This window comes from Platichthys flesus, chromosome 4 (genome assembly GCF_949316205.1).
Source record: "Platichthys flesus chromosome 4, fPlaFle2.1, whole genome shotgun sequence".
Lineage (NCBI taxonomy): Eukaryota > Metazoa > Chordata > Actinopteri > Pleuronectiformes > Pleuronectidae > Platichthys > Platichthys flesus.
The window spans coordinates 13591160-13611322 of NC_084948.1; the positions used below are offsets into that span (position 1 = coordinate 13591160).

Consider the following 20163-nt stretch of genomic DNA (forward strand, 5'->3'; position numbering starts at 1 on the left):
CACCTTTAAGAGGATCCGAAGTTTGACAGGAGGACTTGTCGTGTTCAGGAAACCAAAGTTCAGCTGCACGAGTATCTTTCCACTCCAGTGTCTTAATGTATGAACTCTTAAAATGGTTTGGCTTAGCCCACATGTACAGTAACAGTGCCACTGTCCACATCCTACCTTACTGTTCAAAGAGTGGCACAAGATGACCGCTATGAAGCTAATAAGACTATATAATAAGTAAATATCCTATTACCTTATATTTTACCTTGTTGAAGATTGTTTATTGTCCAAATAACTTTTATGTAGATCATAGAAACGATCTGTGCAGCTATTTCTCTAACATGTAGCCCGGTGAACAGTACACATGAAGGTTATGTTTTGAATGTGTTACTGTCAGGGTTGTAATGCCAGTTTAGTTCTTTGTGACAATCTTTTATTTTTAGATTACCTTTAAAACAGATAATGACCTTATTGTGTAGGAGCTCTTTGTTGATGAGGATTAGAGATCTGATTTAATCTGATTACTCTTCACACTGCAGCACTGTCAGTCTGTCACAGAACACAACTTTACCTTTTACATTTAACCCAGTGGCTTTTCATTGCATTTGTTTAAATGCACATCAAATGATCATTGTTCTCGTATTTGTGTTGTAAAGTAGCCATGATGGGTCGGACCCGGCCAAATTATTGTTGGGGCGTGCATTTAATTTTAACAGATTATGATATTTTCCTCCGCCCACTGCTGAAAGGGATTTTTAAATGACTAGACAAAACAACATTTTGATTAACCATTATTGTGTAAGGTTTCTGAAATGTGTGCTCAGCCTGAAGCCTGATAAATGTTAATTACTGTAAGTCTGCAGTAAACTGAGGGATCAGCAGAGTTCATCCTAAGTGAAAACTTAAGATGCAAGTATTGGACTGATCACACACACACACAACAGATGGCAGCAGAAGACACACACACTTTGCACAGTGCAAAGCATCATTGCAGTGATTAATGCTGTTTAGAGACTAGTCTAATTAAAGATAACATTCTATTAGGTCGAGGGGGGAAGTTAAATCATTTCTCTCTACTTTGGTTTAGTCTACACACATTATGTTAAAACGGTCCCTGTTGATTTAATCTGTGGATTGTGGCCAGTATCTGAATCAAATGCATATGAGTGAATATATGAGCTGCTACTGGTCAATATGATATATGACAGTTGATGTGCAGTGCAGCTCCAACATCTGAATTTGTTTACAGTTAATGGGTTTTACTGGAAAAACAGAAGAATGCTGAGTTAAGAAGAATCAACTGTGACAATGTTCAGTGTCTCAAATGTTCAGTGATGCGGAGAAATTCGTTTTGGACCAAGAATTAAAGACATTTAAAGAAAATGGCTTCATGTTGTTAAAATTATAAAGAAACAGATGTTAGCATGTGATGGAAACGTTTAAGAAATCAATAATTATGCAACAGGTATTTCAGAATTCAGTGGCTGTGGGTAGAGTGAGTTAGTTTGTAGGTGATCTACATTTATAGTGCAGTGGTGTAAAAATCACACTTTGTGAGGTTGGAGATTGAATGCTGGATGTTTAGGACAGAATTCACATCTCTTAAATGCATCACCCTGTTGAAACCAGACTGAATATACAGATGGACGACACCACCCAAAAGTGAAGCCAAACTGTCTGGATCGCCACCTGGTGGCTGGCTGCAGTATAGGTCATACATCCTTCCTATTCGGGACACTTACCGAACTTAAAAGTCAAAGTACATATCAAATGATTTTAGTCAGAAAGTTTGTTAATTTCTAGGTGGTTTAAGTGTTCCATGTTTAATTAGTTATTCAAGAAAAATGATTTGAAAAGTCATGATTGACATAGGAAGGACTTCTCTGACGTGGCTCCAACCACAAACACTACTGCTCAGACTGGCTTCAAATTACGTCCACAGGATGGTGCATTCGTATATCTGGGATATTTTGGCTTCATTTCTGGATAGCATGAAGAGGTGGAGACAAGTCGTCCATCCTTAAGTCTATGATAGAAACTGTTGTAAGCTTTGTGATCATATTTACGTCTACCTGCCATCACACTTCATGACTCACCTGCGTGTTCTCCTACACTTGCCTACACTTTATACAATGAATTCCTCATATTGTCAGTGAGCAACTAGTGGGTGCACACAATCACAGGCTTAAGTGAATTATTTCTACAATTTCTTACATGTGTTAGTGACACTGGACGAGATGGTTTAAGTACAGGTTAGTTTCTCTGTCAGTGTGTAAATACTACAGGAGGAAAACATATGGATTTAAAGGAAGAAAAGTCTGTGTAATGTCCCCACATACAAACAGTTGTTGATCTGCATGCACAGTCCTGCTATTGTTAAACTGTATCAAAAAGCTACAATTGCACATCCATATACAGTAATAATAATTCTCGGCAGTGTAAATAATGTTTGTGCTTCAAAATATACAAATCGACGCCAACCCTTTTGAGATATGTCTTTTTGACCCAGACTCATAAAGACCTTTACAACATAGAAACTCAATGTGGGTTTTAGACACAAAAAACAACAGTACCACCTTTCTGTATTTTACAGCAAATCAACAAATTGCACATTATCTCAAGCTCACAGCTCCACCTGCTGGTCAAAGAATGTTATTGCTCTGAGGCGTGTTGCTGCAGCCGGTCCAGCTCAGGTCCTGAGCCCACTGACCCTCCCTGGTGACCCGCACCTTCAGCGGGTCGAACCTCCAGAAGCGCTGCTCCCTGAACAGATAGAGGCGCCCGCCCGGACGCGTCAGCGCCCCGTTGGTCCCCTGTGGCACCCCGGTCCAGTCCGCCAGCCTGCGGGGGTAGTAGGGTTCCTGGCGCAGGGTCTGCAGGTTGAGCACCGAGTAGCGGGAGCCCTTGAAGAGGACCATGTGACCCAGAGGGGCGTAGAAGAAGGCACAGTCCGGGTGGCGGGGCAGCCCCAGCTCGCTGCTCCTCTTTGGGAAGCCAGAGTCCAGACCGCTGCCTGTGTAGCGCCACATCCGCTTCCCTGCAGCACAGAGGAGGATGAGGATTTATAACGGGACCGAACGGTTCAACAATGAATGTTTTATAATGAAAAATAGAATTATAGGAGCTCGTGCATCAAATTCATTCAGTATTCAACTTTTAATACTACTACTAATACTACTACTACTAATAACAATAAAACTAACTTGGTTACTAATTCACAAAATACATTGGAATAAGCCAACGTAGAACATAACAAAAAAAAGATAACCTTAAAAAAAACATCCGTAAACACAAAACACGCTTCACAAATTCACTTCCGTCATTTCCCCCTTATATGACACTAACACCAAGATTTCTATCAAAATCATATCAGTTATTTTAAAACTGAAAATGACCCTGACAAAGGACAGACAGCTCAGTGTTTTCAGAAATGCAGTCTGCTGCTTGAGACATAACTTGTCTGCAGTGTGTCCTTCACCCTTTCAGAGGACACATGATGGAGAGGAAGGTGGAGATGATTAATGGAGAGTAAACAATGCCTCAGGAGAGTCTTTTTTAGCAGATAAGTGAATTCAGAAAACGCCTTTTGATTTTCAATGGGAAAGTTAAACTTGTCGAAACCTTCAGATATTTGTTTTCCTTTAGCACAAAGGTGAAAGTCCTTAAGCGATACAGCTGAGGCTGAGGTGCAGTATAATGTCTTTAAATAGCTCTTTCCAACTCAAAAGGCCACGGTAAAAAAATCTATTTTGGGCCTTAACAAATGCATGGAGTTCGGTTAGAGAGGATGTCTTTAAAAGGAAGCGTGAGTGGCATCAATGAGCTCAGTGAAGCTGCACCTTTGAAAAAGTACCACTTGGAGTCCAGCGGGGAGAAGGCAGCAGCCTCGATGGCGGGGGGGAGGTCAGGCCAGCGCTGACGGAGGGGCAGCGGGTCGCTCACGCTGCCTTCAGCCGACACCGTCCAGTACACGCCGGCCCGAAACACCAGCACCGTGTCATTCTGGTCTGGATGCACACACAAAATTGCACAAAGGTTAAATTAATGTGTAGATTGACTGTGAAGCAGATTGGATAACAAAAAGATCTTGTTTCAGGTCCACCAGGTTGGAGGCCTAAGATTTGTTTGAAACCTTGCAGGAAATTCAAGGCCTACGGATAATTTTTTCTATTCTGGAGTAATTCGAAATTGGCGTGGCAAAATGGCTCAGCAGCGCCCCCTAGAACACAGCCCCTAGGTTTCCCTTTGATCGATCCTCACAAAAATCGTAGCCCAGGTGTATCATGACCAGACAAACAAAAATGTCTCAAGGGGCATTATGAAAAACGCAACAGGAAGCCTGCCATTTTGCATTTAGTGGCCATTTTTCAGATTTTTCCTTAGATGAACTTGTCCCTGGGCTCTCGTCAGATCAACTTTCATCAGATTAACTTACTGAATAAACATAAAATAAAACAAACAAAAACTATATCATTACTATAACACTAATCATGTTTATTTTGGAAGCGTACCCATGGTGATGGCATCGAAGACGCCCTGGCAGTAGAGCGGCTGCTCTGTGGTCTTGTGCCTGTTGTGAAGCTCGGTGATCTCCCACTGCTGCAGGGCGGCGTGCAGGACCTGACCCGGCAGCCTCACCGGGCGCTCACCTGACGGCTTACCTGAGGGGAAAACAAAGAACACGGCCTCAGACAAGTCAAACAGAAGTGGTGTGAGACCGTCTTGTCCCACACCAGTCTAATTTGTCATGCTTGCCAAAAGCAATCTAGGTATTTGCTTAACTGAACAGCGTGGGAAGAAATTACAAGACAAACAGTGGAGACTTCTGCATAAGCAGGAAAATGTGAACTTTTAAATGGAGCTTTTCAGGATGTTGGCTGTCCTGATGCAAACTGATGGTTAACGACAAACAGTGCAGGAAATTAACAAAAGATCCGGAGCGAGCACACACAGGAACCCTTAAACCTGCTAAAACTGCAAGCACCACAACAACACTGCGCTCATGTATTAACTGATTTATACGTCAGTTTACGACAGAATCCTGGCACATGAGACGAGAAGAATGAAGCACAGTCGAAAGCAGAACAAAGGGAAAAGCAGGAAACTGTGATGCATAGGAAGACGCGTTGTTTCGTGAGTCAAGGCGCTGAACAAACATTTGTGTAGGAGGTGGATAAAATCAGCTCACCCAAGAAGCAGAGGAAAACTGGCTACACAGTGTAGTGTGTTAGATAAGAGCTTAATGTCTGACTTCACTCAAACCAAACCTCCCTCCTTATACTCTGTTCTTCAGTTTACATTCACCAGTGATACAGGAGGTATACAACTTTTGTTGTAAAGTAAGTACTTGAATGATATATATATATTTTCTTGACCACTTATATTCATATACAGAACAGAACTCTATATGCCTGTGACTGTTCCTAAGTACAAATACTCAGCTACTGTACTTAAATATTCATTTGATGTGTTGTACTCTAGTATTCCCATTGCATGCAACTTTATAATTAATCTCCACTAGGTTAGTTTGACATTTATAGTTCAACATTACATAACAGACAAAGATTTGAATCAAATTACATATAGTCTTAAATAAAAAAGATACCTCGGTGCAGATTAAAGTGATTAACACTGAGTAAAATCGTTTCAATTGTTCAAATAATCCAATTAAACAACATTTACAGGGGCCACTTTCTTCATTGAGTTATTTTACAATTGATACTCCAACATTTTACTTGATCTAACTCGCACCAAGTGGGTTATGTTTACATTGCTGCCTGTTTGTCTCTCAGCAGGTATCTGGAATGTGTCTGTGCTAATATCTAGGTGGTGAAATTTGGTACGGATCTGGATAATCTCAAAATGTGTATTTGCAATATGGTTGTGTCAGCCTTGGCAGTGTTATGCACTCTCCAAGTGTCCTTAGAGTTACAGTGTACTACTGTTCTTGTACCTCAGGATCTTGACACTTCCACCACACTAAACTCCCTGATCACACACCGTCTTATAAGGTAGAGAAATATCTATAAGCCAGAAACTCCTCATGCATGTTCTGTAACGTGTGGCGCTCCCAGGGTTTTCATGTTTTTCATTGCTGAGCAAATCAGATCATGTCTGGAGGCAGACATGTTCAAGCTGCCTCAGATCACAATACCAACACTAGGGATTGTTCTCTAACACACACAAGCACACACACACACACACACACACACACACACACACACACACACACACACTGCCTGCAGCTCATATCTTTGAGCAGATGTAGTGTTTTCGCGGCGTCTGCAGTTCTGTCAGCCGTGGTTCTTGTCCATGTCTGTCTCTGGAACTCTTTGACAGGCTGTCTGATCAAGTCGATAAGCGAACAGGTGAAAAGCCGCACGCCGCACTGTGCTCAACTCCACCTGAGCGCCGGCAGCTGAAGAATCCTGGATGGACTTTTTTGTCAAGCAATAAAAACAAGTTGTCAGGTTCACCAAGCAAAACACAAAAGTGTTTTTAATGGCTGCTCTGTAATGACAGATACTGAGAACCCATTTCACTGAACTGAAAAATAAGATGTGTGTGTTTAGAAGTGGCTCGGCTGAGACAGTGGCAGTGGGGGGGTCAGTCCAGCTCCAAGGACACAAGGCTGACAAATACCACTTTAGGAAGCTGAGGCCAGGAGGTTTGGAACTCCTCAGAGGTCTGACAGAAAAGACGAGAGCTGTCTACAAACTCCTGTCGAGCTGGATCTCAGGTTCTGACTTGAATCATCCAGATGATCTTGAGACTGTCCTGCAGCCATAGAGAGACGTTCTCAGAGAAGACACAGACCGGCCCTCTGCAGCTGCTGTACAGCTGCACCTCAAGGTCACAGCAGGGAAAGTACCATCACACAGGATGTCAGGTGGTTAAGAAGCTGCTCACAGTGCAAACAGATTCAAAAGACATGTTGTTGTGCAACAGCATGAGAGGAAAAACACGAGCAATAGGAGAGCTTCACTGAGGCACATGTGGAAACCTGCCTCACACATGCCAGGAGCTAGGGACTACACACTCACACACTCCCAGTCAACAGAAACTGTTGCATTTGTCATCACACAGAGATGTGTGTAACGCTCCCACACTCTGCAACACTCATCTGACACAACACCCACCCAGGTAAACACTGTGCCTGTAGCACTGAGACAACAGATAATAATTATATTAAAGATATGCTACTGTGTGTAGGTGTGTAGGTGTGTGTGTGTGTGTGTGTGTGTGCGTGTGCGTGTGCGTGTGCGTGTGCGTGTCCGTGTGCGTGTGCGTGTGCGTGTGTGTGTGTGCGTGTGTGTGTTTGTTATTTTCATGGTCAAACCTACTATTCCCAGCAGCTACAGAACTGAAACTGATAACACACTCTGGGATTTCTTGTTTTCACAGAGACCCTGACGTGTGAAGAACAACAGCAACTAGGAAAACACAACACGAATCACCAAACAGTACGTCCGTTGTCAATAGAAGGAGCCTACCTCTTTGCTGTTTTGTGTTGTGATTTGTTGTGTTTTCCTATTTGCTGCTGTCGTCACTTTTTCACCTTTGTGTTTTACTATTTGACATTTAGTTTTCTTTTTTTGCTGTTATGAAATGCAGTTCAGGGCCACTGATGTTTTTCAATTTTTTCAAGAAAACAATGAAATGAAAAGTGACAGCAGAATGTTGTCTGCCCTGTGCTGTGGACTTTGAATCACCTTCATAACCATGAGCTTTATTCCACAGGAGCTTTGAACGTGTTGCTGGAAAGACGACTGCTATGTTTGACTCATGTCCAGGTTTTAATGATGTGTTTCAGCTCTCGACAGACTCTGCCTTTCTACTTATTCTCCTTCTGTGTGTGCAGCTGTGGCCTTGGGACGCTTCCTCTCAGGCCGTTTCACAGCTCGGTGCCATGACTGTGGATTTAATGGGCCACAGAGCCGAGCAGGGATTACTGTACTTCTGTGTTTCTTCAAAGACAGTCTGGATTCATAACGAGTCACTATTTCATGTAATTGGTTCTGTGTATTCAGATAATAGCTCCAAACTGCAGCCTCATTTCACCATCTTGAAATGGTCCTGGGTCAGACAGGGAGGCATTCTGTCATCTGTCCACTGCCCAGTCTTTAACCATCTCTGTGGAGGTGTGATGTTTAACACTCGCCCTGACCTCAGCATCACACACTTTCCATCTCACAAAGGAAACAGTCTCCTTGGATCTGGAGAAGAGTATAAAGGCATTGTGAACTCTGCTGGTCCAGGAGTGTGTAAGAAACTAGGACACATGAGAAGAACCGTCCACTCACCGTACAGCTGCTGCACCGCGATGATGTCGTCCCAGCTCGGCACCAGGTTGCGTCCGAGTTTCCTGTAGTACGGTGACATCAGAGCGTGTCGCACCGGGGAGTGCTCCAGCCCCAGGGTGTGTCCGATCTCGTGGGCGGTCACCATGAACAGGTTGTGTCCCTTGTGGCCGTTGAGCGTCCACCTCTCTGCCATGTCGAAGTGAGCCTCACCACGGCGGGGCAGGAAGGCGTGAGCCAGCGTTCCCCCTGAGGGTTGGAACGGAGGACCAAATATGCATGGAGCAAATCAGGTTGGAGCACAGCATGTAATCAAAGTATTGCTTTAATCTGATAATTCATAGTAATCAGATTACTGTGTGTACACAAAAATGAGCTTTATTTATTCAGGAAGTCTCTAGCTTCAAGATCTGAGAACAAATTACACACAAGTTCACAACTGCTCTTGTATCACACAACAATCATCACTAATCACATCTCAAATCACTACGCCCGGATAGATTGATCTGGGATGACGTGAATCTGTGTGTGTGTGGTGTGTGTGAGCCTGACCTGGACCATCGAAGGCGTTGCTGGCCCCGTCGTTGTGGTCGCCCTCGTAGAACGCCAGGCGGATGTCCGCGGGTCCCTCAGGGGCCTCCTGGAAGACCAGGCCCGACACGTTGCTCCACAGCTGGAACGCTGCACGCACCACCAGCTGCACGGAGCCCAGAGACAGATGGCGAGGCCAGTTCACGATCTGATAGGTCAGGTGACGCTTGTACCACCTCTCCACTGCAGGTCACACACACACACACACACACACACACACACACACACACACACACACACACACACACACACACACACACACACACACACACACACACACACACACACACACACACACACACACACACACACACACACACACACACACACACACACACACACACACACACACACACACACACACACACACACTCAACATCTTAGTTATCACAATCTGTCAGAGGAACTGCAAATACACTGAAATCACCAGAAACTTACAAGAAAAATCTTGCAAGAACATTACAACTTTTCATCTATGACACAAAATGTATTTATTTTCCAAATACTATATAATAATACTAATAATAATAATAATAATAATAATGATGATAATAATAATAATAATAAAAAAAATAAATAATGTAGTACATCAAAACTGAGCAATGATGGTTAAACCCAAAATGCTGGACTCATCTACTGTTCAGCTGAAGATAATATGAGGTTTTCACAGTGAGTTAATCCATCCTGCACGTTACAATGTTCATTTTCCTCTCTGTTGGTGAGTGAGTGAATCATTTCAGAGGTAGAACCCAAAGTGGGAACTGTAAACAAGACTTTGAGCTGCATGGCATTTTAATCAACTTAACCAATAGGTGGAAACTGAATTAAATGATTTAATCGGCCTAAACTAATTCAGATAACTGATATTTATAAGTAATTGTTAATTTGTTATGTTTTTTTTTGCCATTTTGTTTCATTAAATGGGTGCAACAAATGCAAAGAGAGTAATGTGCAAAAAAATAAAACATGATTGGTTGCACGCCTGGATTTTGTAAGTGTTTACTTCTTACATATCCTGTCCTATAAGTCCAAACAGCAGATGAAGTAGACCCTCATCCCATCCATCAGGCCCGAGCCAAATGACAGGACGTACCCATGTTAGTGCGCAGCTGGGTAAACTGTAGAGAGATCTGAGTACATGCTCGACTAAACTGTTTATTTCAACGTGTGTGTGCGGTTTCTCAGCTTAGTCATAATCACATGTGTCGCAAACTTCAGAATCTCACATTTGTTTTCGGGGACTGAGCGAAGAGGGGGAATTAAACTCAAACGCTTTAATTTCACATGACCTAATTTCTTCATATATATATATACACACGATTACACAATGCTGCAATCAGGAATCAACGAGAAACAAACACACACACACCGGCTGTGAAACAGGCGGCACACATCCACAACAAGCAGACAGGCGGAGAGGCGGCCTCGCAGGAAACAATCATTAGATAATATGGAGCTTTAAGGAGACGCAGCTGGAGAGGCTGGAGTGGGAGAGGAGAGGTCTGAGCTGGTGGAGGATTTTAAAACTCTGTGTAGAGTTCAATCATCTCTGCAAGTGTCTCAGTTTTTCTTAACTCGAAACAACAATGTTACAAATATATTCATATACCATAGACATTTAAATTGTACACATTGACAACAGGTTGATAGAGAACTGATGAGACTATTTAGAAAGAAGTGCTTATACAAAGGCAAAATCTTGACCAAATCAATTAATATATTTTAATTTCACAATATAAACAACATGAAAAAGACAGAAGAAATGGACGGTGTAGGGTGCATGGTGTTAATGAATGTAGCCATACACTGTTTATGAAAGTGGACGTGTCTCCACTTCCTCACACTATCCAGAAATGAAGCCAAAATACTGTACACTGCCATCTTATGCATTTAGATACAGAGTCTGTTCAGCAGTGATCACGGGATGGGGGGCGGAGTCAAGGTCCCACCGGTATACGCTCCACCAATCGTGAGTCAGTCTCAGCTGTCACTCGGAAGGTTTCACTTTACGGCATAACGTACATGATTACAACCCAATTTAACTCTAGACGTACTTCAGGTGTATATATATATATATTTTAGATATGTATATTTTATTTCTATTTACATTTTTATATTCTATTTTATATTATTTTATTTTTTTGTCTGCTTGTAATATTCTGAGCATTGCCATAAGAGAGCCTGTGACCCAAGCATTTCATTGCAAGCGACGGCTGAATGTAATCGTTGTGCATATGACAATAAACCTTTGAAACTTGAAACAGTGTGACAAGAAATACTTCAGCCATCATCACGAATGTGTATAACATGTACAGAACCTCCTTCACTGTGGTAACACCTCGAAAACGTAACTTAAAAAAGGTTCTGCACTGTAAAAGCCTCTGTACGGGTCAGTAGGTTTAAGATGCTGAGATACAGAATAACAGCCTCAAGAACTTAGAGGACACAAATGCAGTTACATTTTGACACAAGAGCAACATGGATTTACTCATACTTTCACATTTGAGGGGTTAACCACAATGTGGCGACATTAATCACGCACACTTACAGTTGTCCAAATATTTAAACTGCAGTCGATGTGTGTCGGACCCGACGTGGAGGCCAAACGTGAGTGGGAGGTCTGCACAGGTCTGAGTTACAGCCTCAGTCTGACTGCACTTTAGTCTCATTTGAGCTGTTTTAATGTCGTTTGCGCTCAGTGAAAAAATAATAATAAAGCAAAGAGTCGTGTGGAAGATTAGAGCGATAAACAGGAGGTATGTGCAACATATTGTGAAAAACCAAGAGACCTAAATAGCACCGCAGGGACAGCAACATATCTGAGTATCTGGAGCCATTAAGACGAGGGTTTGGCATGAGTGTGTGTTTCAGTGTGAGTAAACACAAACAGCTTTTGTGCCTCAGCAGCAGCTTGCGTTATATAAACGGGATCTTTGGTATTTTTCTTTATGCGGAATATTATATGGTAAAAGAGGACGTAACAGAGACCTAGATCATTTTAGTTGTAGAAGAGGGAATAACAGTCATTTCACTGATTTACATTACTTCAACAAAGTTATAGTAGCTGATGTCTGGCAGAACAACTCGCAGTTTTCAGTTAAAGTCAGATTGTACATATAATTTAGCACTTGATCAGGTTCCTCTGCTGAGCTCAAAGAGAAGCTGGAACCCGCTCCCTCACCAGGCTCCATGTGTCGTTCCCAGATGAACCAGTGTATCGGGCCTGTGGTCACACGGCGTGAGCAGATCTGTATTCTCAGCAGGGCCGAGCTCAGGCGCCTTCTCTCCGTCCCAGACCGTCCACCACAGAGTAATGGGTCCCCAAGGACGACCGGGGAAGCCAGGAAGTGCAATACACAAGACATTCCACCACTTCCCTTGTGGAAGCAATTAACAGGATGTCCTCTAAAGCAGCAGTGTGGGGAGGGTGGGTTATCACAGACACCAGGAAGTGACTGAGATCAGCTGATAGAGCTGCAGTTTTTGTTTGTGGAGGTGCAGGGAGATTTTTGTTGCTGGTGTCGAGGAGGACATTTGACACCGAGTAGTGAATAACCATGACCCATTACATGAGACCAGTACAACCAGTGGAGGCTAAATGCGGCTAACTGGCTGGCAGTGTGTTTTTCATTTATCATACATTGTATGCCGCAGAAGTTAGAGGAGACAACAAAGCCAGAGGTAAAGCCGGTATGACGCAATAAAAGGAGGCTGAAATGAAACATGGACGACCAGCTCCTCCTCATGAACGACAGCTACCTCCAATAGGTAGACTGTAAACATAGATGGTCAACAAGTCTCCATTTCATCCCATTATCCTGATGGGAAGCCAAAATATCTCTGATATGAATATTACTATCTTACACATTTGGAGGAATCTTTGAGGAAATTCTTATTTGAGTACTTGGTCTTTTTACCTTGGTCCATGTCCCATTCACTTATATGGAGGAGGCAGGGTGTCTGACCTCTACTGCAGCAAGCTACTTGATGGAAATCAGCCATGTCGTCCATCTTTACATGAGGTCTAGGGTTTGAAGACCTAAAAGTCAGAACCTACATTTTCTAGCATCCCAGTTGTTCCATTGTGACCCACAGTGGTGCACATTTAGATAGTAAAGTATTAATTGTAAATCATCATGTTAGAAGCTGGAACTGAGGAATTTAGAAAAAGAATCAGTTATTGTAATAGGTGCCCGATACGTTTATCAAACTGGCCAATCTGTGCAGCTCTGCTGAGCAAACACAATGAGCTCTTTTCTATGTTCACATTGCTGAAATTGTGTAGAATTATAATAAATGGTCCAATGTGATGTAAAATGGCAATTAGGTGGTTAACAGCTTGCAGGAAAGGGTACAAATCCACAAGAGCACACCTCTGAAACACACACACACACACACACACACACACACACACACACACACACACACACACCTATCATGCTTGTAGCACTTATCTCGGGCGAGGGCGGTGGAATGTCAGTCCTCTAAATATCAGGGGGAACCGGCCATTGGATTCAACCACATGTCAATGATTGTTTTCAGTTTCCATGAAGCAAGGGGGCAGCCATGTTAACACCAAAGTCCATCACACCACAGCTGAGAGCGAATACACAGGCTCCATTTAGCAGCCGCTGTCTGTGTCAAGGACAAACTGCTCAGACAATTCAGCATCAATCAGGAGACAGGTTTGCCTCAGAGCAGAAACAAAAGTGGTGAAACTATATGGACACATGGATAGATAGATGTATAAATTACTGACACAAAGTCATGTTTAATGTTGAGCGTCTGTCAGGCAGCACATCGATACTTTAGTTATTTGGGCTGGCACGCACCCCCGCCAAAAAAGGGTACAAGCATGAACATAAAAACTCTTTTTAGAGTTTTCTTTTCTTATTCTGCACAACCATCATCTCATTAGTTCGAAGTTCACACAATAAATATTTAATATTATAGTCATCTAATACTAATCTAATACTACTCTAATACTACTCTAATACTACTCTTATACTACTCTAATAGTCGAGATACAGTGTATCTGTGAGGAACCAGAAATCAGGTACTGCCCTGCCTGGTAGAATCTGGCTGAAATGAATGGCCACCTGGAAGAAATGCAGGTTTTCTGACTCCGACTCTACCTCTTCAGTTTGCGTCTTCAGGCCTCCGGCAGAAACATATCAGCTGCTTCTCCAGGACAAACACAGTCATCCAATACAGTTAAGTTAATCACACTGCTGAACTGCACCATTGGACACGTGAAGAGGTTTGAACAGAGGGTATAAATGAATCGTCCATTAACGCGGCTCTTTGTGTAATAATACTGCCGCCTGTCATGTGAGCCACGTCTGGGACTGAAATAATGACAGCGAGTTGTTTTCTTTCTCCAGAACAGGCAGTAATCCTGCCGGACAGTCAGTCACTCAGCAAGAAGCCCCCCCGCTCATTCAGCCGCTGGAGATATCTGACCACGGAGAAACAGCCGGACGGCCGGGCTCGGCAAACAGTGTCATACAGTCAGACTATTATGGATGTGTTTACCAGAGGGAACATGTCAGGTACTGACATGAAGAGGAGCGGCAAACGTCAGCAGCAACTGCATTCCCTGAACATTAGCCAACCCCGTCAGTGACAGGCAGGAATGTGGAGGCTTCACACACCATGAGGCTGCTGGAGGCACAAGTACAGAGGGAGGGAGTGGGAATCAAACCAGCTACTCCCGGTGCCGTCGTCGGGCTGTAGAGGAGACGTGAGGAGCGACGGCACCAAAGACATGGACACATACTACAATCTGTCCCCATCGCTACAGCAGGAGACAAATAGATCCAGAGCTAAAAATTAGACACTTTCCACCAGGTTCCACTGAAATCGGTTGAGCTGTGTTTAGTCACAACAGCAGCGTGGCTCTGATGATGGTTGATGATCCACTTTACTTCACTCTTGACCCTTTTCCATCAAAGTGAACCGGGCACCAGTGCTTGTTCGGAGCTGGTTCAGCTTGTGACAGTTTGTATTTTCATGGGCTACAGCCACGTTAGAGCCACGCCATTACGTCATTGTGCACTTCTCTGATTTCCCAGTAACACGGCATAGACTATGGGGGACTTCTGCTGTGGTTTTCAAGTGTTGTTTCTGGCTGTGCAAACCTACATCGACATCCAAACATCCTGGATTCACAGCAGCATTATAGCCCAGCAGAGCAATTAGATTCAAGAGGGAAGGTGACAATCGAATATGTGGTGATTCCTATTAACACCGAACGTGAGATGCGAGTCCTTACAGCCTTTTCCCATATGAAGAAGACAGCAGGAGATTGTCAGGTAACTCTCCAGAGGGTTCAGGTGGGTGGGGTGGGGGTGGGGGGGGAACTTCAGCTCAATTACAGTTCTTCATGGAGTCGGCAAGCAAACTGGCTAAGCTTTTAAACACTTAAAGTCCCGCTGTCCTTAGCAAAGTCCAATTGTAGGGATCTGCTCAGTGATAAATGTTTTTTTACTACTGTGTTTGTTAGATTAGAAAATGATGATGATCCCTGATATCTGGTAGAAACCTCCAGATTTTTCTCGTGGGATGAATTTTCAGGACTTTCTCAAAACGTAGACGAGCATTTAAGTCCTGAGCTAAATTTTGACAAATGATATTTTGCAAAACTGAGAAATCGAATTCTTAACGGGTGTAGTTGAGGCTGAAGGCAGGAATCCTCCCGGCTGACACGAGCACCATCAGACGCTCCACCAGCTTTGATGACACCCCGAGGTCCATCTACTGCTTGAGTTTACAAAGGTGGACACTCCCTGTTAACTGTTTCTCTCTTTACGACCTCTCCTCAATGACTTTCATCTGTTCCCTTACACAGACGTTAGGATGCCATTCACACTCGAAAGGCACAGACTCAAAAACCCACATACAAACATGGCGCCTCAGGGACACGGTACCTTGTGTGGCATAGCGCTTCCTGCGGCTCTGAGGCCGCCCCACTGCGGCCCTCCTTCCGGAAAAGATGGCCTTCACTCTATTAGCCCAGACATGCTGGCTGCCCTCGTCCGACATCCCACAGCGCGGCTCTGTCATCTGCCTCAGGGTGGCGCTGTCAAGTTCACCCGTGACGGGAAGCCAGGACAACCACTGGAAGTCGCTGCAGAGAGATGAAACATTTGTTGGTGACGCTCTTGCTGATCAAGCATTTGGCCTTTTAGTCACGACATCAAGGAATTTAAAATACTTCTTGGGACCGAACAATATGATGTTTTACTGTGTTTCTAACTAATTAAAGATCTATTGTATGTTGGTGTTTGTGTTCTCAGCCGTTGTGCCAGATGCTTTAAAAGCTGATCAGGGGATTCAGGCAAAGTTTAGAAAGGCTAAACATTATGCTACAGAATAGATGTCGTCATGTGAAGATTGTCAGTGGTTCTGTTTTTCAAAAACCGGTCTGTATGGAAAGATGGTCACACGTTTCCTGTAGGCGAAGCTTCAGTGTCTTGATCGTCCCCTGGTGGCCGGCTGCAGTCTGGTAACATTGATTTGTTTAGTTATTTGATTCTATAAAATCGTGGCGAAACAATATAATTGACAGATGAGACTGACTCATGATTGGTCAAGTGTGTGCACCGGCTGGCTGCCGCTACCACGGCTCCACCCCCCAATCACGACTGTACAGACTCTGACTCCAAACGCGCAAGATGTCATCGGTCCTATCCAGGATACTTTGGTTTTATTTCTGGAACACGGGAGGAAGTGGAAAAATGTTGTCCATCTTTTGATACAGTTTATCTTCACAACGAAAGAGGAGAGAGAATCATGGCTCGGGACGTTCACAATATCAATTATTCACAACCATTTATAAATTTGAAATTCGGTAATAGAAGCTGAAAGGGCCAGTGTATGAGCCTCAGGGCCATATAGCTGAGAGGATGCAGATTGTAATCAAATCAACACCCCTCCTCTCTACAAGCCTGCACAGAACATACGGTGGTCATCAGGTAAAAACATGAAGACCCTCGGTTTAGAGCCAGGGATGGTGGTGCAACATGGAGGCCTCTGTGCAGGAGGACCTGGGGATACAAAGGACAGCCTCCACCTCCGGCTCTTTACCTACCAGTTATTTACCAGTGACATCAATACATCACTCAGAGCAAACTTCAAATCAAAGAGTGTTTTAAATGGGCGTGAACGGCTTGATACGAAAGATGAGGATACTGACTAACTCTATGCTTACTAACCCAACACTCAGTGTAAGTTTTCACCAGTTCTCCTTGCAGTACAGTCAGTATATGGGCCAGAGGGCAAGGTTCTTCAAATTCCTGCATGGTTCAGAGAGGGTTCAGGAGAGCTTTTCCAGTGCAGAGGTGAGGGTGTGTTTTACTGCCCTGCGCTGATGTACAGCCCAGAGGCACAGCGAGCAGCACCCCCTCCCAGCTGGTGAACACACTCAACCAGCTAACTCGGCCCGGCAGGGTGTAAAGAGAAACAAACACGTCTCACTGTGTTCTAAAATCATATCACCCTTCTGTAGGACCTTGGAGGACATCTTTGAGAAAAGCGTATCAAGGAGAAGAGAAATCCCCTACCGGATGGCTGACCGCACCTCCACCGCGTTGTGGAGGTGGTTGTCCTGGTGCAGGTAGCCGAACTTCTCCAGAAAAACCTGCAAATCAAATCATACTTGTGAAGTTTCCTCCTCATTATAAAAAAAAGAAATTTTTCAAGTTCAGAAAGTCACATTTTGGACAAATAGCTGTAGGTTTCACAGACCAGCAATCTCACATGCTTCTCATAAAAACACATTTGGGTAAATCCCCACAGAGGCAAAACTCCCAGTGAGAATAAAAAGACAAATTATTCAGGTGTGAGGATAATTTTCCATTTTCCATCCGCATCTGCCGCAGGTTGCCAAGAAAGGATGTATTCATGTAGACCACCCATAGGACAAAGACACCCCTGGGGTGTACCTGAAAATGCATAGTTATTATTCCACAAGAATTTCATGTAAACATACGAGTAAAGAGTAGTTCTGAAGTTCAGAGGAACAACTATAAAGTGCAGCAAATCGAAAAATGAGCCAACGGGGGACATGACAACTGATGTGGTTATATTGGGTTTTAAGATTAGTTATGTTGATAGTTCAATATTGCAATCTTTATATGAATGGTTTCGTGTTCAGACAACAGCGGGAGCAGCTATGATTACAGATGTGGTGAAGGTGGGATGGATATTAACATTGAGGAGAACAGCTGTGCTTCTGCAAACAGGAATGTGCAACAAAACAATGTCCCCTTGTCCCGTTACCCACGCTGAAATCTACCAGAGCGTTTTAATTTATTCATCTAACAACAAGAGTGAAGCTGTGGGGACACATGTAATAGACATATACTGCTGTTTGAAGTCCTAATACAGGTTTGACGAATAAAATGTGGAGCTTATGGAGGACATGCAAAGATATCTGTGCACTTGAATGAGTGTAGTCCTCAATATGTGCAGCAATTACTCTGTAGAAAGAAAAAGAAAAAACTAAATATAGTAGTTTTTCTTATTAAAGTGGGTTTGGTCCCTTGTTTGTGTCTATATGCGGCTATATTACTGACATGGGATAAACATGGCCACTACAGTAACTGTCAACAGAGACAATAAAGAGACCACAGAGCATTTAGTCTGTGCCTATAAATACATTTATTTCACTTTTGCTCAGGCTCCCAGTTTCTTTAAATAAAAAATGTAATGCCCAAATCAGTCGTCAGTGAAATTCCTCTAATAGCTCATCAGTAGCTTAATTTTATAGAAAATAATGTAATGTTGTAATAGCGTTGTCATTTTAAAGGGACAATCCATTATTTGAGGTCTCACACTTTCTTTTTATTTCCACGTCTAGAGATTAAAAAGGTTGCAAAGGTAACCATTATTTCTTCATGTGTATTTCTGTTGTTGGAATTTCACATGAGTCATTGTCATGTATGATTTACCCAGCCTGTCTTTGTCTGTCAATGACTTCTGAAAAGTAAATGTATAATATACAATATAATTACAAATACATTAACTTTTAAACAAAGGAATTAAACTTTAATAAATATTTTCCAATGTAAAGATTTGTTGTTGATTGAGTTCTCCTGATATGAGAGGGTATGGTGATCATGTTTTATATTTATGGGCTGTGCATGTAGAAGTCAATATTAATCAGTTTTCTGGAAGTCATGACATAGGTGTGTAGAGATTAACAATAACACTGAAAACTAGTCTGAAAGTCTAATAAGAAATACGTTTTTTTTTGTGGGGGTCTTCAACCAAATGCCTGCTAGGTCATTAAAAAAAATTCGTGATTTATATAAATTGAATTTATCTGAATCACAAAAAGAAAAGAAATACAAACTGGGTATTTTAGAATTTAGGAGCATCGCACCAAAGCACAGTCATCAGCAAAACAAAGGACACAATCTATTGTGAGGTCTTGAGCATTTATTTTTATTTATCAATCATTTGACCGGGAAGGTCCCATTGAGATACATCTCTTCTGCCAGGGAGTCCTGCTCAAGATGGTTAATTATCAAAATGTTTGAAATATAAATACAGCAGTCAGTTCACACAATAACATTCTATAGCAGATTAAAAACAAAACATACACAAACACACAGGAAGCTGTGGTGTGAGGGACCAAGACATCTCTTTACACAAGTTTGTTTTCCTCAATCATAATCTGCTTAGTTTCGACATAATAAAACCTGTGCTAATACAGGCCGCATTAAACCCCGCTTATTAACCATGTAACTTCTTTGGTAGTGTTTTACCTCCGGCTCTGGGAGCAGCGGTGATCCCCCGGCAGTATGAGCCGTGATGAGGGCGCTCACAGCCAGGACCCAGGCTGCCCTCATGTCCCGTCCAGCTCCGGAGCTCTGCGTCTCATCGCGGGGCGAACACGCTCTCAGCAGCCCGCTCCCTGCACCGCGCCGCATTTCTGCTCAGCTCCGGGTGTTTTCCTCATCGCTGCCTCTCCTCGCTGTCAGTTAGCATGCTGCGGCGCGTCTACACCTCCATCCCTGCCGGGCAGTGACGGAGCCGAGGCAGCCAGACGGAGTGTTGGGCCGGGGGAGAGGGGCAGGGCCAGCACCGCCCCCCCTCCCCCGCCTGAACGACTCAGCTCAGGGCTTAACCCAAGAGGAGCCGCTTCGCTCACTGAACTTTACTGGACCTTGAGGGTGGAACTCAAATACACAAGTGATGGGAATAAAGTCACAGAAAGCAGGAAGAAAAGATCAATTTTTAATTTCAGTTTTGGGAAAGAAAAAAAAAAGAAAAGAAA

The 20163-nt window shown here is 43.3% G+C and overlaps 1 protein-coding gene across 1 annotated transcript; it reads right to left on the reverse strand.

Moving 5' to 3' along the window:
- Window positions 1-21: 21 nt before the first annotated feature.
- On the reverse strand, window positions 22-20030 carry mmp28 (matrix metallopeptidase 28). Its single transcript, XM_062385312.1, has 8 exons — window positions 19652-20030; window positions 17444-17520; window positions 15809-16008; window positions 8841-9062; window positions 8292-8537; window positions 4500-4649; window positions 3828-3995; window positions 22-3025 (listed from the first exon to the last, which is right to left on the reverse strand). The coding sequence occupies exons 1-8, from the start codon at window positions 19814-19816 to the stop codon at window positions 2631-2633; spliced, it is 1623 nt and encodes a 540-aa protein (XP_062241296.1). The 5' UTR covers window positions 19817-20030; the 3' UTR covers window positions 22-2630.
- Window positions 20031-20163: the final 133 nt, after the last annotated feature.

Excerpts from the sequence above, each read along its gene's own strand:
- mmp28 (XM_062385312.1), bottom strand. The coding sequence starts at position 19,816 with ATGCGGCGCGGTGCAGGGAGCGGGCTGCTGAGAGCGTGTTCGCCCCGC. Across the intron at positions 9,063-15,808 it reads GAAGCGCTATGCCACACAAG|TGGAGAGGTGGTACAAGCGT; the intron begins GTACCGTGTCCC and ends TGTGACCTGCAG. Across the intron at positions 8,538-8,840 it reads CAACGCCTTCGATGGTCCAG|GGGGAACGCTGGCTCACGCC; the intron begins GTCAGGCTCACA and ends TCCAACCCTCAG.